A 26,035-nucleotide genomic window follows, 5' to 3' on the forward strand; every position below is an offset into this window, starting at 1 on the left:
ATAAAAGAAAATATTGGTTGTTGTGAAATTTATTTATTTATTTACTTACCATAGTTATTTATATACTGACTGATTCACATATTCTGAGAGATATAAACATTTTACAACAAGCACTTTGGCAAAACCAAATAAATTCTGGGATTTCCCAGTCTAGAGCTATCATAATATCATTACTGGAGCTACAATTAATTCAGAATATGGAAACGGAAGAGAATATAGATATTTGATCCATGATTATGGTATGCTGGCAGAATATTTATTAATCCAGATATCAGAGTTGATCTTAAATCATCCACTCTTGGCTTCAACCCTTTTTTGCGCTTTGCTTTCTGCTTCAACATTTGCCTTTATTTTTCTGCTGCTATTTGTCAATATCTAAGAGGCACACAATCTGTTTGTAACATTCATATTTTAAAATAGTAAAAAATTAATAATGGAGATAATCCCCCAAACGAGAGAACAACTTTTGAGCTACTATGGAAAAGGTCTTAGTAGTTTGAGACTAAAAATCTACACTATTAGAAATATCTGTTGCGAAAAGACTAGATATATTTATAATCAAACTTCAGCTTACCTTCAACTTACAAAATTGTTGAATTATGTGAACAGCCTGGGTAGTACAACATTCTGTTCTTGCAATAGCCAACCAAATTGAAGTAGGGTATAGCTATAGTAATATGCTCCTACTTATTTGAATATACATATACTTGAATACATATTCCCCAATGCAAAACCAAATAAAAAATACCATGCAATTCTCTAACATGAATTTACTCTGGAGAGCCCCCAAATTATGTATGCTAATCTACCGTAAAGTTGAATTGAGTGAAAATTCTTGTATCCCAGTTTTTTTGTGGGATTGGATTTCCCAGTGGGATTCTAGTTCAGGAGATGAAGTGAAGTGAATCTGGACTGCATGACTATGAACTTGGCAATATGGTTCTTATAATTGCAACTGGGCTACTCAAAAATAGGGTCATCTGCCTTTTGCATTGGCATCCTTCAGTCTCGAAGCACCATGGATTCCCCAGAAGTAGAAGATGAAGTAGCCCAGTCAGGTGATTCTCTTTTGTGATCTTCTGATAAACAAAGTCATTGCGGAAGCCAGATTTGCTTAATAGTTATGTTATTAATTTAACTACTGCAGAGATTCACTTAACAAACATGGCAAGAAAAGTCATAAAATGGAGCAAAACTCATTTAACAAAATTTCTTACTTAGCAATATACATTTTTGGCTCAATTTGGTTGTAAATCAAAGACTACCTGTACTTGAGATACCTGGGGTTTTTATTTGGGGAATAGAGGAAGAAACAACTGGATGCATTCAGTTTTGGTCACCACACTACCAAAGAGACATTGATACTCTAGAAAAAGTGCAGAAAAGAACAACCAAAATGATAAAGGGACTAGAAACTAAAACATATGAGGAAAGGTTGCAGGAATTGGGCATGGATAGTCTAGCACAGAGGTGGTCAATTAATTTTGCCATAGGGCCGCATGAAAAATTGGGATGGTTTTAGAGGGCTGAACTAATATAATTAACTCAGTTCTACCCAATACTGTATATTATTGGGTAGAACTAAGTTAATTATATTATAATTATAAATTATAATTATAAATTATATATTTATTATTTATTATTTATTATATTATATTATATCATATCATATCATATCATATTATATTTATTATATTATATTATATTTATTATATTATATTATAATATATTTTAATATATTATAATATTATATAATTATATTTTATATAATTATATAATTATATATTATATATTATATCTTGACCATCCAGTTCTTATCTAGAAAAGTTGGACCGACCTCCGCGGGCCAGTCACAGACAGTGGGCAGGCCGCATCCGGTCCTCAGGCCGCATCTTGCCCAGGTTTGGTCTAGCAAAAAGGAGGTCCAGGGGGGACATGATAGTAGTCTACAAATACTTGAGAGGCTGCCACAGGGAGGAGGGGAACACATTATTTTCCAAAGCACCAGAGAGACAGACAAGGAGCAATGGTTGGAAGCTGTCCAAGGAGAAATTCAACCTTGAAATAAGGAGGAACTTTCTGACTGTGAGAAGGATCAACCAGTCTTGCCTGCAGAGGTGGTGAACACTCCAACACTAGTGACTTTCAAGAAAAGAGTGGACTGCTGTTGGACTAGTGCAAGGGTAGGTAAAGTTGGGTCTTCTTTGATATGTGGACTTCAACTCCTGGAATTCCTCAGCTAGCATGATTGGCTCAGAATTCTGGGAGTTCAAGTCCACAAATCATAGAAGAGCCAACTTTGCCTACCCCTGGATTAGTGTAATGTAGAGTCTCCTGCACTAGCAGGTGGTTGGACTAGATGACCTGCAAGGTCCCTTCTAACTCTAATAATAAATAAATAAATACTTTTATCCAGGAAATGGTGCTATAGAAATTTCCTTCCTTCTTTCCTTTTTGCCTTTTTTCCTTCCTCCCTCCCTGCTTGCCCTTCCCTCCTTCCCCTCCCTTCCATTCCCCTACTCTCCCCTCTCCTTTCCTTTCCTTTTCATTCTTCATCTTCATCTTTACCCCATCTGCCTAACAGCTCATTTATTATGTATTTAGATATTTCACATTAGCAGGCTATTATTTTAATATGCTTTAGATTTGAATCAGTGTTTGTAATTTCCTTTTACCTAACAATGAAATCTGGACATCTAGAACACAGGCATGGATCAAATCAAGAATAATTATAATTAATAATTTAATCCACTGTTTAACACAAAGCTGTTGACTCACACTCTTGACACAAATTTATATTAGGTGTGCAAACAATTAATAGGGCTGTTAAATAACTTTTTCATTATGTATGGAGAGAAAAACAAGATTAACAGCAAACTTAATCCATTTGAGGGGACATTTGAAATGTGTATTTGACATGACATTGGACTAAAAAAAGTTGTGTGTGTGCTACTCAAACTGAAATTAGTCCATTCTTACTTCATCATCAAAATTTGAACTTGGACTCATAAACCAGTCCTAGTTCTCCACATTGGTCTGGTTCTTTTCACAACCATGGCCAGTAACCAAGGTCATGATGAGCCTGAGCTTGCAGATGTTTTGGGGATACTTATTTTGCTCTTCTCAGCACAAATGTCATTTACTACTTTTATAGCACGTGAAATACAATACAGAAAACATAAACACAGAAGCTTGTCACATATGCAGATTTCACAGGAGGTTCAAACTGAGTTTTACACATTTGGAAGGTTGACAATCTCTTTCCTGGAAGTCCTATAGATCTTCACATTCAGAACCGACCTCTGGCATTGAGATAATGGCTTCGTAATTCTCCTTGTCACCAGCAGTCTTCCATTCTACACTTAATCTGTTATCCCCTTGTCATCCTGATATGTTAGAGGCATATGCTGCCTTTCTGGTGATTAAAATTCCAAAGAGTAAAAAAGAGAAAAGGAGGGAAGGGAAGGGAAGGGAAGGGAAGGGAAGGGAAGGGAAGGAAGGAAGGAAGGAAGGAAATTTCTATAGCACAATTTCCTGGATAAAAGTATTCAGTTGTTTTTTCCTCTATTCCCCAAATCCTCCTTTCACAGCTTGGGAGACAGATCGATATGAAAAGAGTTAAATAAAATGAAATGTCATCTAAAAGAAAGAAAAGAAAATGATGAAAATCAATTACATAGCTGTTCAAATGGTTAAAAAAGAAAATTTACAAATGTAATGATCACCCAGATTCCAAGAGACTCATGACAGAATTCCAGATTAATATTATACATCACAGAAGATCTGAAGCAGAAAATACCCACACATGCGCACTGAGATATCTTATAAGGCTGTCGTAAAAAAACAATTTCCTAATTTGTACAATGAAATAAAACCCAGGTATCTCAAGTACAGGTAGTCTTCGACTTACAACCAAAATTGAGCCAAACATGCATGTTGCTAAGTGAGAAATTTGTTTAATGGAATGCACTACCTGACTCTGTGGTTTCTACTCCTAACCCCAAAATCTTTAACCTTAGATTATATACAATTGACCTCTCCCCCTTTCTAAGAGTTCTGTAAGGGCCATGCATAAGTGCATCATTTTGCCTACTGTCCCTGTCCTATTGTCTTTTATCATTACTTTTTATCATTACTTTTTCTAATTTCATGTTTATACAAACTACCATCCTATAATTGTTTGACAAAATATACATAAATAAAAATTATAAATATTATTATATATATACTTTGACAACTTTAAGGCTTGTGGACTTCAGTTCCCAGAATCCCCCCAACTAGCTATGTTGGCTAGGGAATTTTGGGACTTGAAGTTCTCGAGTCAAAGTTGCCAAGGTTGGACATCTCCATTTAGGAACAAATTTATTTATTTATTTATTTATTTATTTATTTGTTTGTTTGTTTATTTATTTATTTATTTATTTATTCATTCATTCATTCATTCATTCATTCATTCATTCATTCAATTTTTATGCCGCCCTTCTCCTTAGACTCAGGGCGGCTTACAACATGTTGGAATAGCACTTTTTGACAGAGCCGCCATATTGCCCCCACAATCCAGGTCCTCATTTTACCCACCTCAGAAGGATGGATGGCTGAGTCAACCTTGAGCCGGTGATGAGATCTGAAACGCTGACCTACAGATCTTCAGTCAGCTTCAGTGGCCTGCAGTACAGCATTCTACCTGCTGCACCACCCCGGCTACATCTTAGCTGAAATTGTCTGATAGGTTTGTTATGAGGACAGAGGATGAAAAGATTTTGGTTCCTGGATGTCTTCATAACTATCCATGAAAAGTGGATCAACCTAAGAAATACCTTAGAAGGAACAGTAGCAAAAGTGAATATAAACCGAACATTCAAGCTTTTTCAAACCAATGCCTTGGCCATATATAGAGAGAGTAACCTACTTATGCTGCCATATTTGTGCAACCTTCCTTTATTTGAGAAGGAATTGCACCATGAGATATGACTATGTCAACAAATGTCAAATAAAGGTCACACAGAGAGTATAGTACCTTCGAAGAGATTCAACTATTTCTTCTACAAGTTTCTTGTAAAATGCATTGGCTTATAGAGGCAGGATAAATAGATCAGCCTTCAGTGTAATAGGACTACAGTAAATGAAATAATACCTGTTAATACTCCCCATCTAATCTCTCCCTTTTAGGGTGCAAATAGAATTACATAGTTGCAGCTAACTTGTTTTTAATTAAGATCTGCTATAAATAAGAAGCTTATTCATATCAGCAACATCTATATTATTGCTGAATAGCATCTGGTTATTTATGTATTTTATTTATTTGTTTTGTCACATATGTATTGGTGGTATACAAAGATATTTATATACATGATACTAGTAAAAGAGAAACATTAGGACAGGGGACGGAAGGTACTCTGGTGCACTTATGCACGCCCTTTACTGACCTCTTAGGAATCAGGAGAGGTCAACAGTGGATAATCTAAAGGTAAAGTTTTGTGAGTTAGGTGATGATACTACAGAGTCTGGTAGTGAGTTCCATGCATCAACTACTTGGTTACTAAAGTCATATTTTCTGCAGTCGAGTTTAGAGCAGTTTACTTTAAGTTTGTATCTGTTGTGTGCTCATGTGTTGTGGTTGAAGCTAAACTAGACAATGATAGGAACGGTGGAGCAGAAGATTTTATGGGCTATGCTTAGGTCATATTTAAGATGACATAGTTCTAAGCTTTCTAAACCTAGGATTGTAAGTCTAGTTGCGTAGTGGAGAAGTGGAGGGTTCTTCTAGACATTTTCTAAAGTGTTTATGTCTGAAATGTGGTGCGGTTAACTGCTTTATTGTCTCTCATTCGTTGCTACCCAAAGATATCAGATATATAATGTATTTATTTGTTTGTTTGTTCGTTCGTTCGTTCATCCATTCAATTTTTTATGCCGCCCTTCTCCTTAGACTCAGGGTGGCTTACAACATGTTAGCAATAGCATTTTTTAACAGAGCCAGCATATTGCCCCCACAATCCGGGTCCTCATTTTACCCAGCTCAGAAGGATGGAAGGCTGAGTCAACCTTGAGCCAGTGATGAGATTTGAACCGCTGACCTGCAGATCTAGCAGTCAGCTTTAGTGGCAAGCAGTACTGCACTCTACCCACTGTGCCACCTCAGCTCATTGAATGGAAAGAGTGACAGAAATGCAAAGCAAATTCTGGTGTTTACAAGAGACTAAATAGATAATTTGTTAGAAAGACACCTTGAAATGTAAAAGATGGGAGTTACAAAACAAAAAACAAAAAACCCACCCCACCCCAAACCCTATCTTGGATATTGCAGTTTAAAAACAAGAATATCCCTAAACAAAATATGCAGCCTGGAATACTGAGGTTCAAGATTTGAACAAGTCGTTGAGATACTTTAATCTGCTTGTCCTCTTTGCACTAAAGATAAATGAAGACACCTAGCCATGTGACTTGCTATGTATATTTGGTCATGTAACTTTCTGTGTATATTTGGTCTGTGGGAGGATATTTTCAATTTTAAATGCCAGACCCAGAGGTGCTTTTTCAAAATGCATCTGGACTTCGATTTTCCTCAGAGATGTTTTGCTTCTCATCCAAGACGTTTCTTTAGCTGCTTCTTAGATGAGATGGGGATTTAGTCTCCAAGGAAAAACAAAGGCCAGTTGCCCTTCGAAAAAGCACCTTTGCGACCTGTATGACTGAGAATCTCCATAGACATTTTTTCCCATTAGGTTTTTTTTGGCTTTACTTCTCCAAATGTTGTTCTTGAATGCTTCAGCCTTCTGTTACTAATGTGGCTACACTCACAATCAATATATGGGATTCTTAACACAGCAGGAAGATCCTTTTATTGTGGTCTGCCATCAATGCAAGGCCTAATGTAAGGTTGAATTGTATCACTGTTTCAGGCTAATGTTCTTTTATACATGGATATCAGTTTTAGTAATATTTTGAGAAAATGGATTTGTTTTTTCCTGTATGATAAAACAAAAGCAGTAAATTTTCTTCTTCTCTGTAGGCATCTTAGCCACAAAATCAGCCATATTAAATCTAAAAAAAAAATTTAAAATTTTACCCCAAGGTAAGACATCTAGGGAGAATCTATATATAATATCTGCAAGGTGTACTTAGGTATTTTAAGTTGTATAAAACTGTTCACTTGAGTGGATAGCATGCAATCATAGTGATTGAAACATTTCTGGTACAGAATTATTGTTTCAGTTCTAACATCTAAAGTATATTTTATTAATTTCTGACTTAATTCACAATAGTTTAGGATATTCAGTTTCAGGATGAATTAATTTAGATAAGATTATAAAAGCAGACGGTTTTATTTTTCCAGCTGTTTCAGCATGCATAACTCATCTGCATTTGTAAATGAAATATTACTTTAGGATCAGCATTAGTACTGTCATGCTGGCTGTGGTATTTAACTTTCTTGCAGTCCTGGCTTCATTGAGTGTGCAGGTGATTTAGAAGAAAATGAAATGATGCAGCAATATTATTCTCTTACTCTATGGCAGTGGTGGCGAACCTTTCTTTCCTTGGGTGCCGAAAGAGCGTGGGCGCGCACTATCGTGCATGTGCGAGTGCCCACACCCATAATTCCAGTAATGAGAAGCCAATTTTTTTACTGCCATGCTGTGGGTGTGGCTTATTTTGTGGGTGTGGCTTAATGGTCATGTGACTGGGTAGGAGTGGCTTGTCAGTCATGTGATCAAGTGGGAGTGGCTTGAATGATCATCATCATTCAAGAGAACTGTTAAGTCCTTGACTTACAACCTTACCAGTATTGCTTGCTGGGGTGACAATTTGCTTCGTATTTCCTGCGCTCTCCTTCCTGGGTTCCCCCACACCTCAGGCTGGGTAGCTAGGCAAATGGGTGCTGCCAGAAGCAGAAATGCTGCCAGCTCCGCTTCCACCCACGCCTTCTGCTTGCATCTCAGGTGGGAGGTGGCCACATGAGGCTGAAGAGGAGCCAGGCAGGAGAGAGGGAAGCTCATCTGAGGCCAGGAAGGAGGAAAGAGGAAAAAAGCAAGGAGCGCAGATGCAGCACGAGCAGCAGCGGAAAAAAGGAGAGGCCAGTAATCCAGGAAGTGACAGCCACCGTTCAGCTGGAGCTTACGCACACATCTTCATTTCCGCCAGTGGAACTCTGTTCCACCCTGTCCTGCCTGCTGCCCACCCCTGCATAATTCAATGCCTGGGGAGGGTTAAAACAACTTCCCCCCACTCCCTGGAGGCCCTCTGGAGGCCAGAAACAGCCTGCTTCCCAACTTCTAGTGGGCCCAGTAGGCTCATTCTTTGCCCTCCTCAGACTCCAAAGGCTTCCCTGGAGCCAGGGGAGGGTAAAACACCCTCTTCCATCCTTCTGGAGGTTCTCTGGAAGCCAAAAATGCCCTCCCAGACCCTCTGTGTGAGCCAAAAATCAGATGGCGTGCACACACATGTACGTTGGAGCTGAGCTAGGGCAATGGCTTGCATGCCAGCAGATATGGCTCCATGTGACACCCATGCCACAGGTTCGCCATCACTGCTCTATGGTTTTCTTTTGGACAGTTGCATACATTGGAAAGGTACTACCCCGACTTACAGCTCTATACTGGAAGGTCTGAAAAGAGCTTATGGATTGGGAGTAGAGTTCTCCCAACATGCAAGACATATAATGGGACTGGGTGTTGCTACTGCCACAGTACAGCATCTCCTTTTTATGCACACTTTTATATGCGTTCATATCTAAACTTGAGGATCGGGAACTTTGGGGATTTAGATTCATTAGTGATTGTCTCAGTGTATGCTTTGTCCTTAACCAAGTATTTTCCTTCAAAAAATTTAACAGAAACCTATCCAGACTATCCACCAGCTGATTGATACTGTTGCTTTATAAAAGGGATTGCTTTTCCACAGAATGAACAAAAAAGCCATCTAGGGAAAGGCAACAAAGATGGTTCAAGGTATGGTTAGTTTATCTTGATCAAAAGGGGAAGTAACATTTGAATGAAAAGTTAAACAGAATGAATGTTAAGTTTAAGTTGGAAAACTAACTCACTCTATCAACTCATCATAATTTGTACAGCGTACAGAGGGAGTGTCTATGTGAATGTTACTAATGGAAGTATCTTGCTTTCTTTCTTTCTTAGCTATTTGTTCTCTTGTGTTCCCTACTGCATTAGATTTTCATGTCTTTTTTCATTAGCTTTTAAGTCTTTTTTTCAACTAGGATAATAGCCAAACACTATTTCTAGCCAATTGCTATTCTAGCTGTTCTCTGTGGGTTGCATATATTTTCAGTTTGTTGTTTGGAAAGCTAGAAATACTATTCTAGATATCTTTAATGAGAGATACATGCCTGAATCTCCAAACAATACTCTGAAAATGTTCCCAGAATATGAAAGTGGCTTGCATTATCTCATCTTTTAAAGTGCTTTTCTCTTGTTTTGTCTCTTGTCCAGTACTTGCTTCTACATACCCCATAAGAAATAATTGACAGCTGTTTGTATTTTATTTTGGCCCATCTACGATTCCTTGTAGAAAAACATGAGGCAGCCTTTGGAAAGATTGATTGTGTAATGCTAAAAGAAAATGTTTACCAAATACAATTCCAGAGATTATTTAATACTTTCATATATTTGGCAACTAAATGGCATCACATGCCAAGGGTCTGATTTTAGATTTTGTTTCCAAGTTATGCTTAAAATTGCTACAGTTGTGTCTACATCCACATTACAATTGATTTTTTTAAAGGTAATTCACCAGTTTTCTATTATTGCTCAGTGTCTAAGCAATCAAGGAATATAAATGCTGCTTTGTTGCTAGTCATGAGTGAAAGTTGTATATTTGTTCTACCTGAAATTATGCCTTGTAAATCTGGGAAGTTGCATTCCTGTGTTTTAATAAGTTGCTAGAGAGGGTGAGACATAAATCAAATATATGCTAGCAATTCTCTTTATGGAAAGGTAATCCTTGACATACAACTACTCATACAGCAACTTTACAAAAGTGACTTACAACCAGTCCTCACATAGCCGTTGCAGCATTCCCTTCACATGATCAAAATTGGTAGTCAGCATGTTTTTACAATTGTCGCAGCATTCCAGGATTATGTGATTGCCGTTTTTAACCTTCCCAGTTGACCTCTTGGCAAGCAAAGTTGAAGGGGGAAGGCAGATTTCAGAATCAGAACAGAGCTGGAAGGGATCTTGGAGGTCTTCTATTCTACTCAAGCAGGAGATTCTATGCCATTTCAGACAAGTGACTGTTCAGTCTCTTATTTAAAACCTTCAGTGATGAAGCACCCACAATGTCTAAAAGCAAACTGTTTCACTGGTTAATTTTCTTCACGGTTAGGAAGTTTCTCTTCTATTCTAGCTTGGTTCTCTCCTTGATTATTTTCCATCCATTGTTTCTTGTGCTGCCCTCTGGTGCTTTGCAAAATAAATTCCACCCTCCTCTTTGTGGCACCCTGTCAAATAATGGAATGCTACTATCATGTCCCCCTAATTCTTCTTTTCTCTATGCTAGCCAAACTCAAATCCTACAGCCATTCTTTATATGTTTTAGTCTCCAAGCCTTTAATCATCTTAGTTGCTCTTCTTTGTACTTTTTCCAAAGTCTCAACATCTTTTTTGTAATGTGACCAAAATTGGATGTAGTTTTCCAGATGTGATCTTTCTAAGGCTTTATAAAGTGGTACTAATACTTCATGTGATTTTGATTCTATGCTTCTTTATAACCAAGGATTATATTAGCATTTTTGACTGCTACCACATATTTAAGATTGTCCACAAGGGCTCTAAGGTGCCTCTCAAAGTTACTATATGTGAGCCAGGGTTCCCCTAATCTGTACTTGTACTTTTGATTTTTTTTGTCCAGGAGTAAAATCTTGTTCTCCACATTAAATTTCATTTTGTTGGATTGGGCCCATTTTTCAAGTCTGTCAAGATATTTTTGGATCCTTGGTTTGTCTTCTGGGGTGTTTGACTATTCCTGCCAGTTTAGTGTTATCTGCAAATTTGATGTGTTCCTCCTCTGTTCCCTCATCTAAGTCATTATGAAGATATTGAAGAGTGCTGGGCCTAAGAGGGAGCCTTGTGGTACCCCATTGCTTACTTCCCTCCATGTAGATGCAGTACCCTTAAGGACTTTACTCATTGAATAGATGATGCTGTCTATCCCACATTTTTCTAGCTTCACAGGTATTAATTTTAGGCTGATTGGTCTGTAGTTTCTGTTTACACCTCCCCCCTTCTTTTTTTTTTGAAGATGGGAATCATATCAGCTCTTTTCTAATCCTCTGCTAGTTCCCCAGTGCTCCAATAATTTTTAACTGAGATAACACCTGCCAGCATCTTCAGAACTCTAGGATGTAATCCATCAGGTCCCAGTGACTTATATTCATCAAAATCAGCCAGGTGTTCTCTTACCAGTTTCTTGCTTATTTCAATTTTTATTAACAAATGTGGCAAAAAGGTTGTAAAATAGGATGAGACTCCCTTAACCACCATCTTGCTTATCAATGTAAATTCTGATCTCAGTTGTGGTCTTATGTTGAAGATTACCTGTATATATTTAATATAATAAAGTCTTCTCTTTTTGTTCATTGAAAAACATATACCGTATTTTTTGGAGTATAAGACATACCTTTTTTTCTCCCCAAAGTAGGCTGAAAATTCAGGTGTGTCTTGTACCATGAATGTAGCTTTTTTCAAAGCTTTTTTCCCCCAGCCCTAACTACGTGCTAACAATCTTCCCAGCTCTTACTTTGCTGGTTCTTTCATTGTTACTCTTTGTGAAGAATGTTTTCTAAGCCTTAAATCTTTGCAGGGGTTTTGTTTTCATTGCTCTTAAAACAGAGGAGGACTTATTTAACAGATGGCTTTAATACGGAATGCATGCCAGGCAGGCAGGTACAGGCTTAGAGAAACAAACAACGCACACAGTGTTATATAGCAAGCCCTGGCTGGGGCAGGAACCAATCAAATACACAGTAGCTTTCCCGCTTACAAAGTAACTATGGAAAGCGCCCTATCAGAACCTTGGATAGGGATGCCAATCGCACGGCTCTAACCGGCCGGCTGTTTCTAAGCAAACACAGCACTCCTAACCCCTTGATTGACACATACATAGTCCTTTAAATATGCCGGTTTGTAGCGCACTTTCTCGGAGCGCCGAGGCATGACCGCCTGCTCGGAAATCCTCTCCGAATTTGATTCTTGCACTCCCTCTTCTGAATCCCGAACTTCCTCTCCCCTTAGTGACTCTGAGGAGGCGTTTTCCCCTGACAGTCTTACGGGCAGCTGAAACTGACTGTGAGCCGATCCCGCCTGCTCACCATCTCCTTCCCTTTGGAGATCGCTCGCCCTGTCGATCCGGATCTGGTCTAAATGCCTCTTCCAAACCCTTCCGTCTGCCAGTTCGATTTCAAAAGATCGAGGCCCCAGCTCTCTGCTTACTGTTCCCCTTTCCCAAGTCCGTCCTCCTGAGTAAGACCTGACAAAAACAGTGTTTCCAATTTTTACCTGCCGGGTCGGGGTTACTGGCCACTGCACTGTTTGAGAGTACCATGGGTGCAGTCTATCAAGAATGATGCGGAGCTTGCGACCCATCAAAAGTTCGGCTGGGGTCTTACCCGTGGCCACACAGGGGGTGGAATGTTGCGCTAGCAACAAATCTGCTAGCCTTTCCTGCCAAGAACCTTGTGGCATCCTCTTAAGGGCGTCTTTTACAGACCTAACTGCCCGTTCCGCCTGGCCATTACTGGCCGGATGCCAAGGCGAGCTTAACGCATGTCTGATGCCAGCAGATGCTAAGAATGACTCAAACTGCACCGCTGTGAACTGGGGACCGTTGTCCGAAACGAGAAGGTCGGGGAACCCATGCGTGGCAAATAAAGTCAGTAGGGCGTCTATGATAGCCTGAGCGCAGGTAGATCTGAGCAGGACCACCTCTACCCATTTCGAATGGGCATCCACGACTATCAGGAAGGTCTGTCCCATAAAGGGACTGGCTAAGTCAATGTGAATACGAGCCCAAGGTCCAGCTGGCGGCTCCCATACCAGCGGCTCGGCTCGAGGAGGGAAAGGGCGACTTTCCTGGCACGTTGCACATCCAGCTACTCTTAGCTCTACCGCCTTGTCCAACCCCGGCCACCAAACATAGTCCCTAGCTAAGCTCTTCATGCGCACTATGCCAGGGTGACCCCTATGTAATAATGCCAGCACCGGGCTGCACAAGGCTTCTGGAATAACCACCCTACTTCCTCGCAGCACCACCCCCTTCTCTACAGAGAACTCTGATTGACACCTGAAAAATGGGACAAAAACATCTGCGGGGGCTGTAACTGGCCATCCTCTTAACACCCATTGCCTTACTTGGGACAGAATGGCATCCTGACCAGTTACTCCCGCTACTTCGGTTGCAGAAATAGGAATAGTGCTCTCAGATAGAGCAAACACGGAGCACGCCGGAGCAGGGTCGATGAGAACATCTGGCAGCGGGCATCTGCTCAGGGCATCAGCGTGTGCTATGTGGCGTCCTGGCTTATAGGATAACGTATAATTGTAGTTCGCTAGGAAGACGATCCAACGTGACATCCTGGGTGAAAGGACTACCGGACTTTGACGGCTGCCTGATAAAAGCCCCAGCAATGGTTGGTGGTCTGTAACTAATTCGAAATGCCTCCCATATAAGTAATCGTGGAACCGCTTGACCCCCGCAATTAGTGCCAGCGCCTCCTTGTCGATATGTCCATAATTTCTCTCCGCCGAAGCCAATGTGCGAGAGAAAAATGCCAGAGGGGCTTCGGCTCCACTTGGCAGTCTGTGACTGAGGACAGCGCCCACCCCGTGTTGTGAAGCGTCACAAGTTAAAATTAAAGGTAAACCAGGTGAGTATTGGGCCAGCACATTGTTGGACAAGAGTATTTCCTTGACCCCGTTGAATGCCAATTCCTCCCTTCTTCCCCAGTGCCAGTTTGAGTGCTTGTCCAAAAGCCGGTGTAAAGGCTCGGCCACCGATGCCTTATGCGGAATAAAAACCGAGTAAAAATTTAAGAGTCCCAAAAAGGCTTGCAGCTCAGCTTTGGAACGTGGCCTGGGGGCATCCCTAATCACCCGAGTCTTTTCAGGGGTGGGGTGAATTCCCTCCCCATCTACAATAAAGCCCAGGAATTCCATCCTCGGGACACCAAAAACACACTTCTTTTCTTTTAGTTTAAGCCCCGCGTCCCTGAACTTGGACAAAACCTTTCTTACTCGTGCCATCAACTCGTCTGTGGAACTCCCCGACACTAGGACGTCATCAAAATATGGCACAGTTCCTTCGAGCCCATATAGCAACCTTTCCATCAGGCCCTGGAATAATCCTGGGGCAATGGAGACCCCAAATTGTAAGCGGTGACACTTGAATACCCCCCCGATGGGTGATGATTGACTGCGCTTCTGTAGCTAGGGGGTCAACGGGAAGCTGCTGATAAGCCTGAGATAGGTCAAGCTTCGCGAACACCCTACCTTTTCCCAAGGTGTGCAGCAGCTGTTGCACCACTGGCAACGGATATGAGTGGTGTGCCAACGCTTTGTTAATGGAACATTTATAGTCCCCACACAGCCTAATTCCCCCATCCCCCTTGAAAGCAATGACCACCGGGGTTTCCCATTTTGCCTGATCCACCGGTTCTAGCACCCCCTGGGCAATCAGTCTGTCCAGTTCCTCATCCACTTTCGCCCGGAGGGGAATGGGCACCCGGCGGGCTTTTAAACGAACCGCTGGTTCTTGCGGATTCAAACCGAATGAAATCGGGGTTCCCGTATAACAGCCCAACTGACCATCAAATACTGTTGGAAACTCCCGCGCCAGGACCTCAAACCTTCCCATATCACTGACAGTATTTACCCCAGTCACTGAGAGTCCCAAAGCCTTGAACCAGTCCAATCCTAAAAGATTAGAGAAGGGCCCATTAATTACAATAAGAGGCAAATTGCCCGCAAAAGTTTTGAAACGGACTGGGAAACGACCCTCCCCCAAAATAGGAATTGGTGTTCCTTGATAGTCTTTCAGTTGCACAGCGCACGGAGACAGGCGACCTCTGCTGATAGCTGGAAAACAGCGCTTCAATGTCGCCCACGAAATTAAGGAATGGGCAGATCCCGTGTCCACTTGCATAGGGCACCTCGAAGTGCCCAACTGGACCTCCAACGAGATCTTTTCCGCTGAACTAGACATCTCTTTCACAAAAGTGGTAGCCAAACGTGGCCGACTATAGATAGCATTGCAATCCTCACGCCGGTTTGAAGGGAATTTCTTCTGCCATCGGGGAATGAAGCTCTGGGGCTCCCGTTGCTCACGGGCAGCGGCTGTGGAAACTCTGCGGGAACGGCAAACTCTGGAAAGGTGCCCTTTGGCACCACAATGCCAACACACGGCATCACGGGAAGGGCAGGAGGACCTCAGATGATTGCCCCCACAGCCCTGACAAGGTGACTGGGGTGGCCTGGGACGGGTAACAGGAGCGTCTCGGTTCCTATTCACTGCCAATTTGCACACCTCCTCCTCCACTGCTTCATGACTGCCATCCTCCTCAGGAAGAACGGTGGCCCTATCAGTGGAAACTGTAGTCTTTCGGGTGATATTAACGGTGCTGTCCATGGCTGCCAGCGACTGCGTTGACAGCTCAAATGCACAAGCCTCCGCTAACGCCGCTTGAAATGTCAAATCCCGAATGGCCAGGAGACGCCGCTTAAGCCGACCGTCTCTCACCCCAATTACAAGCCTGTCTAGGAGGTAGTCATTCAGGTCAGCAAACTCGCAATACAGTGCCGCACGGCGCAGGGCGGCCACATAGTCATTTATAGACTCCCCCTCTGCTTGGTTCCGCTGGTAAAATTTATAGCGCCTCGCACACCGAGATGGAGCCGGGGCATAATGATCCTGCAAGGTTTTTAAAAAGTCTTCCCAAGATACATCGTGGATTGAAGTAGGGGCAAACAATGCTCGGGCAGTTTCGAACATCTCGGGGCCACAAAACCCCAGGAAATAAGATCTTTTCCTGTCTCCGGAAATTTCCGTGTACCCGTTGGAGATTAAGAAGCAATCGAAACGGGCAACATAGGACTCCCATGTCTCCCCTTGGGGATTGAAAGGGGCGAAAGTAAGCTGCACTGACATTTTCACTTACGTACAGAGTCCAAGCATAGAATTCTTGAAGAAATGGCGAGAATCCTCGTCGCCAGTAAAACAGAGGAGGCCTTATTTAACAGATGGCTTTAATACGGAATGCATGCCAGGCAGGCAGGTACAGGCTTAGAGAAACAAACAACGCACACAGTGTTATATAGCAAGCCCTGGCTGGGGCAGGAACCAATCAAATACACAGTAGCTTTCCCGCTTACAAAGTAACTATGGAAAGCGCCCTATCAGAACCTTGGATAGGGACGCCAATCGCACGGCTCTAACCGGCCGGCTGTTTCTAAGCAAACACAGCAGCTCTAACTTGCTCCAAATATTTCTTTCCAGCCCAAACCAGGTGCTAACAATGTTCCCAGCTCTTACCTGCTTGCAAGCTCTTTCATTGTTACTCTCTGTGAAGAATGTTTTCCAATCCCAGTCTTTGGAGGGTTGTTTTCATTTTCATTCTACTTGTTCCAAATGTTTCTTTCCAGCCCTAACCAGGTGCTAATGATTTTCCTAGCTCTTACTGGCTTGCAGAAGCTCTTTCATGGTCACTCTCCCTGAATAAGGCTTTTATAAAAAGCCCTATCCAGTGGATAAAATAATGTGCTAAATCTGACCAGATTAAGGACACTAGCCAGATAAGTATCTGGTAAGCAGATTCTTTACCCTATTTTCTCCCCCAAAACTAACGTGCATCTTATACTCCAGTGAACCTTATACTCAGAAAAATACAGTATATGTGTTTACCATTAGGCCACTTTTTTAAAAGATACTGCTTCAATTTAATTTTGATTTTGATTTAAATATTTTAAAGTCAGTTCCAATTAGCAGCACAGCTAGATTTGTCTTATGCATTTAATGTTGAGGAAATCTGGATTATCCATTTATTTAGCTCTGGATGCAGTATTTCATAATATGTGAGAGAATCCTATCCTTACACAGAATGCAAGGAACATTTTGGGGTAACCTTCCGCAAAATACAAATATACCCTTAGAATATTGCTAATGCCTCGTCATCAGAGCCAGCCCAAGAACTTTTGCAGTGTAAGACAAAATAGACTTTCCCTATTTCCATAGTCAGTAACTGACCAGATTGATAAATGAAATTTTCTTCAATACTGCAGAGTGGAAAAATGTGCTTCATTTCAGATGAGGGCAGCAGGTTAGCATAGGGCGTGCAGAGCATGCTGTGTAGAAGCTACAGTTCTGTCCTGAAGCAAAGGAACAGCTCTGGTTCAGTTACTGCTGTTCCTCCCACACAACCGACAGCTGAGGCAAACATCTCATTAGGCCCTGATCCTCACTCCTTTAAAACAATTACTTTATTCAGGGCCACAGCAACCAGTCAGAATAGGAGGGAGGGGGGTTTGACTATATTGTTCAGATCTCATGGGAAAAGGAAAGCGTAGTTTTGTTCTTCTCCCCACTTATCTGTAAATTAGCTTTCCCCTGCTGTGCTGCATAGTGCTAAATTGGTTTCAACCTGCAATCTGAGCTTTTACAGCTTTATGGTGAGAAACTCAAAGAAAAAGGGAAGGCTATCACCTCTCCTATTCTCTCTCTTAAAACATTGTAGAAAGCAGAAAGATTAAAAATGCATCCACACTCAAACTCACCATGATGCACCTTCTTTGTCTACTTTTGTGTCTAATGCCCTCCCCCCCCAAGATTAGTAATTTAAACTTTATAAGTAGTACGTCATTTTTTGAAAAACCAGAATACAGTGGTACCTCTGCTTACGAACTTAATTCGACCAGGTTCTAAGAAGAAAAGTTTGTAAGAAGAAGCAATTTTTTCCCATAGGAATCAATATAAAAGCAAATAATGTGTGCGATTGGGGAAACCACAGGGAGGGTGGAGGCCCTGTTTCTTCCCAGGAGATTCCTAGAGAGACCCCACGGAGGCTTCTTCCTGCCTTTTCAGGTTACAGTTTCGGAGGCTCAGATTTATAAGTGGAAAATGGTTCTTGAGAAGAGGCAAAAAAATCTTGAACACCCGGTTCTTATCTAGAAAAGTTCGTAAGTAGAGATGTTTGTAGGTAGAGGTACTACTGTATATCACAATCTGATTTAGATACAATCATATTTAGTACTTTTTATTGTGAGGTGCTCTCTGAGCTTAGTTGTTTTCTTGCAGATGTTTCATTACCCAAGCTAGATAACACCATCAGTGTTAGTCCAAGTGGTTTGGGTTATGAAACATCTACAAGAAAAAAACCAAGCTCAGAGAACCAACAAGCCCCAATCACCACCACCATTTCACCCTGAGCTACAAATATGCTCTTTATATTGTATATATATATATTGTGCTTCATCCTTGCTTTTACAGGGAATATACACTGCTCAAAAAAATAAAGGGAACACTTAAACAACACAATATAACTTCAAGTAAATTAAGTTTCTGTGAAATCAATCTGTTCACTTAGGAAGCAACACTGATGACAATCAATTTTACATGCTGTTGTGCACATTCAACTTTGTCCAGAACAAAGTATTCAATGAGATTATTTCATTCATTTAGATCTAGGTTGTGTTATTTGAGTGTTCCCTTTATTTTTTTGAGCAGTATATATAAAATTAAGAAACAAAACTTAATATAGTACAATGGAATAAAAGTAACAACAAAAGAGATAGAAAAATATACCTGTACAGTACAGAAATATTGGTTTTCTATACTTCTCTAATTTACTGCTATCAGAACTAGCAAAACTCAAAGGATTTGAGGTAGTCTGCATCAAATGGTATTAAAAATCCCCACATTTAAGTGTTTTTATCCACAGTGGTGAATGATCATTATATACCTGACTGGTAAGTACAGCATTTGCATGGAGCCACTTGGTTGTGTTAGTTATTTAGATTGTTGTTTCTTGGCTATCAGTATTTCCACTTTTGTAGTGTTTGTAATAAGCAGCAGGCAAAACTCATGGGAAATGGATAGTGGAGTGAGGGTGAGAAGAGGAGGAAGCCACAGATTGAAACAGACAAGGTCATCAAAAGCTAGAGGCTGCTTTTTTAGAAACAGTTATAATTTAGAAAGATCAAAAAGCTGAATTTTGACTCAGGTGGAACTAAGCATCCTTAATTCTTATTTGTCATTTTGAATTCTTATCTAAAATGTTATTAATAGTGATGGGCGAATCCAACAGTGTTCGGGTTCGGCAAGTTCGGATGAACTTTACGCAAAATTCGGCCGAACCCAAACTGAACCCGAACCCAAACCTGAACGGGGAATCCCACCAAGAGATTCTGGGGGCGGAGCTTTGACATCACATATACCGGCAGGTTGCTAAGGACGCCAAGGTGATCACTTCCTGGATTTTTATGTGAAAGGACCACCCTTTTCTTGCAGCGCCGCTGCAGCGCCCTTTTTCGTAAAAATATCAATGTTTATTTTTATGTGAAAGGACACTGCAGCAGCGCTGCAAGCAAAGGGCGGTCCTTTCACGTAAAAATAAACATGTTTATTTTTACGTGAAAGGACCGCCCTTTGCTTGCAGCACCGCTGCGGTGTCCTTTCACGTAAAAATAACAATGTTTATTTTTACATGAAGACCTCCCTTTGAAGGAGCTGGGGAATCCCTCCCAGGAAGAGATTCCGTGGGCGGAGCCTTGATGTCACTGGCAGGTTGCTAAGAATGCCAAGGTGATCACTTCCTGGATTCTATGGAATCCAGGAAGTGATCACCTTGGTGTCCTTAGCAACCTGCCGGTGACGTCAAAGCTCTGAACGCCGAACGCAACCCTGAAATTTGCCTGAAGTTTCAAAAAATTTCAGGTTCGTGTTCGGCATACTGAACACTGCAAAATTCGGTACAGACCCGAATTGTGCGGGTTCGGTTCGCCCTTCACTAGTTTTTTTTTTTTTAAATGTAGTACTACAGCTTTCCGAGATTAAAGAGTTTCTGAGTTTGAATGCACTCCTAGAATTCCACTTCTTGTGGTCTTATGAGAACATGGCATATACCAATATTTTCAAACCAAGTTTAATATATCTTTTAGAGTTTTTTAAAATTAAGCTTGATTTTGTTCATTTCTTATGAGCTTGTTTGTTTTCAAAAAGGAGTGAAGAAAAATAGCTAAAATCTCTAGAAAACACCTCCATGATACAGAGCCAGATAGTTTCTATGGTATGTTTTAAATTTTATTTTTCATTTTTTAAATCTTTGTATCTGCCAGAATGGCACTACAGATTGCGGAAACCCTATCATTCTCACACATGAGATTTATATGAGGGTCGTCCAGAAAGTAATGCACCACATTTTTTTCTTCAACAATTATTTATTGAACACAATGAAACTTACACACAAGAAAGAATGATGTTTCTTCTACACTCCCTATTTTTCCACATAATCTTCATCCCGTTCTATGGCCTTCCTCCAGTGAGACACAAGGGCGTGTATGCCCTGTCGGTATCACTCCTTGTTCTGATCACGAAGCCATTTCTGCACTGTGTGAATCACCTCTTCATCATCCTCAAAATGTCGTCCGCACTAACCATACTTCTGTCGACTGCAGATTCTCCATAAACTTTAACAAATGTTTGTGAATGTTCCCAACAGTTTCTTTCTCAGCAGTGAGAAATTCAACGATGACACCCTGCTTGTAACATACATCATTTACAGACGCCATTTTGAAACACTGCTGCAGCTACACTATCTGTCTGAAGAAACGCAAAATATACACATGCACTCCTGACAATTCAAATAATGTATATCTAAAGTTTCGAATTCATACCATTACTGTAGGCTAAGAAAAAAAATGTGGTGCAATGCTTTCTGGGTGACCCTCATATATTGTAACTTAAATTGCTGTGTTAACATAGAATATTATCTAAGTATGGTAAACTACCTGCAAATTTTGTTAGGCTAATAAATGCTCACATAAGAGTATTTACCTCCTATTTCATGGTACATCTATTCTATAATAATTTCTACTCCCACAGTTCCTTAATAAGAGAGTGCAAATGGCCCAGAATTAGAGTACTTTGCAGCACCAAGCACAAAATATTAAAATACTTGAGGTAACACAGGTCCTCTAGTAATAAAAGTCCTTTCTCAAAAGGATAAGATTTTACTCAAAAAGGTTTTACTCAAAAGGGGAAAAATAAAAACCCAAGGAATTTGGGATAGGTCCCCTGCTGCATAGTAGGATAAATTTTGCAGGAATCTTGTCACTTTTAATTTGATGTGTTTATTTGGGTCTTAAGGCCTTGAAAGGACATGCCAGTACAGCTAAAATTCAGGACTCACGAGAAAGGGTGAGGAAATCATGTTTCCACTGTTTCCACTGACTAGCTTCCACAGAGTTCTAGGGTTTACCAGCTAACCAGGAGTGAAGAAACCAGGAAAAAAAAAAACCTGCAACCAACCCCCCCCCCCCCCCCCAAACAAAGCAACATTTGGGGATTGTAAGAAGAGAAGCCGATATGGGAGTGGCACAAACACTTTGGGTGGAAATGTTCTGAGTGGAATGCAGGGAAATACACAATGCCAGATCATGACATTCTCTCAAAGCACCCTCTCTACCTCTCTCATTTCAAATGAATTTTTCCAATTTGGCACTACATTATTGATTAGGTTATATTATTGTTTCCATGGCATTTTGTGTCTGTTCATTGTTTTCTGCCCCTCCCTACAGCATACCGTTTTCTTCTATTGTCTGTTTATTTCTCAGATAAAGCCTCTCTACCAGGCCTCTATGCATTGGTGTCCAAAATACATTATCTTTTATAGCTCTGCAAACTATATGGATTATGCAGTCTTAATTTTAAACTTGTCTTACATAGGGGACAGGAAAGTGAATGATTATTTAGAATGAGGGTTCCAGCTGAGTGGGCCCAGAAAACTTGAACCCATTCGGATTGTCGAAAGAGTCTGTAGTGAAACCATCAAAGTTTAATAGAAATCACAGCTGGAGAGAAATCTTCTAGCCAAATAGGATGAGTGTCTTCACTTTTTTCCCTTGCAAAAAATTGTTTTATTTTAGCTTCACTTCTGTAATTAAGGGGCAGCTGACTCTAATTCCATTACCAAAAAGGTCATTGAACTAGCTAGAGTCTCCTTGTAGCTCCCACTGGGACTGTATGAAAGAAACAATATATTAAGTATGTTTAAGAAATTAGGAGAGATGGGATAGGGAAAAGAGAAAATGTGTGAAAGGGAAGAAACCAATCTCTATTACAGGAGCAATGTTGTAGCAATTTAAGACACCTTCCTGGTGTCAACTGAGATACAATCATCTTAGTATTTTATATCATAATGAGCAGATCGAGATGTGGGATCTATTTTCCAACAGTCCTGAGATTCATTACCAGAAACAAGTGCAAATTAATCATTCTGGAAATAGACAATTGAAATTGTGAAAAGGAAGATATCTGAACTTGAGTTCAGCCTAAGAATGTATTTTGAATTCTAGAATAGATATCTGCTTATGTCTTTACACATAAAAACACATGCTATTTTTTTTCTCATCCACCTTCATTTTAGCAGCTTGAGTGTTATGTTATTGGTGTGAGAGAAAGTTAATATGTTATAACAGTGGATCCAATTTTTTTTCCTGTCCATTCATCACAGTTAATAATAGCAAATGTTATTTGAGCTCCAATCCTTATAAACCCAAATGAGCACCATTAGCACTATATTATAGTTTTGGAAAGTTATTCTTATAATTTGTATATTTTTTATTATCAAATTAAGGAGGAGCGATCATTTTCTGTCTACAATATATTAAAATAACTTGGCTGCAGTGAAGGGCTACCAAAACTTACTACCACACTGTGGGCGTGGCTTATGCAGGATGCCCTGCATTTTCTTTCAACATCTTTCAGTGCAAATTGGGTGCTCTGGGGTGGAGTTCCATTTTTGCTACCCCGGGCCCCGGTTCGGCCAGTAACCCACACCTGCTTGTCTGGCAAAATAGCAATAGTAAAGCATTTAGACTTACATACCACTTCATAGTGCTTTTACAGCCCTTTCTAAGCTGTTTACAGAGCCAGCATATTACCCCACAACAATCTCGGTCCTCATTTTACCGACCTCAGAGGATGGAAAGTTGAGTCAACCTTGAACCGGTGAGATATGAACTGCCGAGCTGCAGCTAACAGTCAGCTGAAGTAACCTGCAGTGCTATACTCTAACCACTGTGCCTTGGTTCTTTTCAAAATGCCTTTGGGTTTCTTTGGTCAATAGGAAAGACACCATGTTGATGGATTTTCAGGTCTTTTGGGTTAGCAATTCAGCACACCAAAACAGCATAATCAAATAATTCCTTGATTCCCATATCTTTTCAAAGGTAGACAAAAATAAACATGCATAAGTGCTAACATAAGGTTAGAGCAGGGAAATTAAATCTGATTATTCCAATTTACTTAGAAAAGTACTATACAAGTGAACTTCAAAGTTTATGATAGAAAAGGGAAGTCACAAGCCAGACAGTTTTGGGTGATTGATATTTCTTCGTAAGTAATATTGGTTAAATAGTTTTAAAAAAAATATTTTCAAACTTAAATATATGACTTTGGCAAGATATAATTAAATTACATATTAAAATGGTCTAAGATTGCCACCAGTATCACCTTCAGCTCCTTGTGTTTCTAAGAAGCATGAAGCCAGTTCTGGGATTGGTTGGGAATTATGGCAAAATACTTACCTTTTGACAAAGAAGGCCAGTTGCTTTTTTTGTGGGTAAACCCTACAGAAGGGTCTCAGTTCCAAGGATCTAGGTTTATTCATCCATTTTGCATTTGGATCTCAATAATCAGTCAATTGGCCTAATGGCCATTTACTAATTTGTCTTTTGTTCTGAACCAATTACACCATTAACCAATATTCTCACATTTCCACTCCAAGAAGCTTAACAGAAAGCTACATAAATTGCGATAAATTTCTGCCCCCAAAATAGAGAAAGCCTACCTGGAGTCAAATGTCTGAATCAAACAGTGAGCCACTGCAATATGTTTATAAAATAAATTACACCAATAATGTATCTTTTATGAAGCGTACCTTAATTCTTGACAATTATTTCCCCAGTGGCTTTCTTAAAGTTGTAGCATGTACAATCTTGTACTGTGGAAATAGAAATGAAATGTCTGTGCTGCTTAGGAAGGCATTAATTTCTAATCACAGGTAGTCTTGTTAGAAAAAAAAAATAACATGATTAAAAGCAGTTTGGGGAGCAAGCAAGTGAAGAGGCTAATGATCATACACAGTTTTTTAGTCATGGTGAGACAGCACTACTTCTTTGAAATGTAAAAGTATATTAATGAATTAGATCCTTCAATTTAAAAAAAATTGCTGTTTTGTAGATGACACAAGGAGTGTGAAATGGTATATCATGCATGGTTTGCAATTGATTTCGCTTTTCTTAATTTTTAATAGATGCACATGGATTCTCGGGAAGCAACAGAAAGCAAAGCAGGAGAGACAAATACCATGAACTTGCATCTGCTTCCTTTCTGGAGCAATCATCTAAAGAAGAATTAATAATAGACGGTAGGATTTCTTTGAAAGACAAACATCTACCCAAAGCTACATCAGAGTCCAAAGACAGAAAAATTCAAGCTTTCCAGAACCAAAAGTGGATGAAATTATTGGATGAAAATGATTGTAACAAGAAGATTCCATGCTCCAAAGGTAAGCATAGCTTCAGTAAAATTTTACATTATAGTTAAATGGCATGGTATTTTACTAGGAGGTTTCTCTGCAACTATCTGCTTTGAAATGTTTGCATTGGAATGCAATGGATTCCCATATATTTATATAAAACCAAAATGTTGTCAATGGTCTTTAACAAAAGTCCCCAAACTTTCATCAACCCCTTCAAAAAGTTTCACTTTGTTCATCAATTCAGAAACATTTATTAATAAATGCTATTTTAACTACTACTACTACTACAACAACAACAACAACAACAACAATAATAATAATAATAATAATACAGTAATATAATACATCAAGATTCTAGAAGAGTGCAGAGAAAAGCAGCAAAGATGATTCAGGGATTGGAGGCGAAAATATATGAAGAATGGCAGAAGGAATTGGGTATGTCTAGTCTAATGGAAAGAAGGTCTAGGAGTGATAGGATAACAGTGTTCCAATGTCTAAGGCACTAATACAAAGAAGAGAAGGGGGTCAACCTATTCTCAAAGTATCTGAAGGCAGAAAAAAAAGCAATGGGTGGAAACTAATCAAGGAGAGAACCAACCTAGAACTAAGAAATTTGTCTCCAAAAACTGTGGGTGCTCCAACAATGGAGGTTGTTAAGAAGAAATTGGATAACCATTTGTCAAAAATACTATCGGGTTAGACTAGAAAACCTCCAAAGTCCCTTCCACTACCTTGACATGAGAAGTTCAGCCATACTGGACAGGTCTCATCAGAGGTCCCTTCAGAGAAGCCATACAAAGAATGTACATCTTATAAACAATATGATGAAAGGAAATTTATAGTAACTCATACTGAATCAGCCATTGCATAAGTCAGCAAGGACCTTGCTAGATGTTGGATTCTATGTTCATCTGGTCACAAATAGTCTACAAATCTCAGGAGTATTGGCTGAGCAACCAGGGTCAGCAGCTGCAGTACTATTGAAACAAACATTGTTTACCTATTGCAAATACAGAAATATACAAAGGTTGTAAACAAAGAAATAATCATATCTTATCACAAGCCAACTATAACAGAGCAAAGGTGGGTTCCTCCCAGTCTAGATCAGATTGCCCGAACTGGTAGCAACCCACTGGTGACATCACTGTCAGTGCTGGCCTGTGTGCGCCACCATCTTTTTGTTTGAATTGTTTGTGAATTTTTCCATGTTTGGATGGTTCTCCTCTTTTGCTGCTTGAAAAAAGACCTTCCTGCCTGCCTCCAGGTTAATAC

The 26,035-nt window shown here is 40.1% G+C and overlaps 1 protein-coding gene across 1 annotated transcript in view; it reads left to right on the forward strand.

The window, feature by feature from the left end:
- The window catches only part of C5H10orf90 (chromosome 5 C10orf90 homolog), a 135,717-nt gene that overhangs the window by 72,046 nt on the left and 37,636 nt on the right, over positions 1-26,035 (forward strand). The window contains exon 4 of the mRNA XM_070753990.1: positions 24,536-24,790. Coding sequence (XP_070610091.1) covers positions 24,536-24,790 — 255 coding nt within the window. The remainder of the gene's footprint in view (positions 1-24,535; positions 24,791-26,035) is intronic.

The sequence above is a fragment of the Erythrolamprus reginae genome, chromosome 5 (assembly GCF_031021105.1).
Source record: "Erythrolamprus reginae isolate rEryReg1 chromosome 5, rEryReg1.hap1, whole genome shotgun sequence".
Lineage (NCBI taxonomy): Eukaryota > Metazoa > Chordata > Lepidosauria > Squamata > Dipsadidae > Erythrolamprus > Erythrolamprus reginae.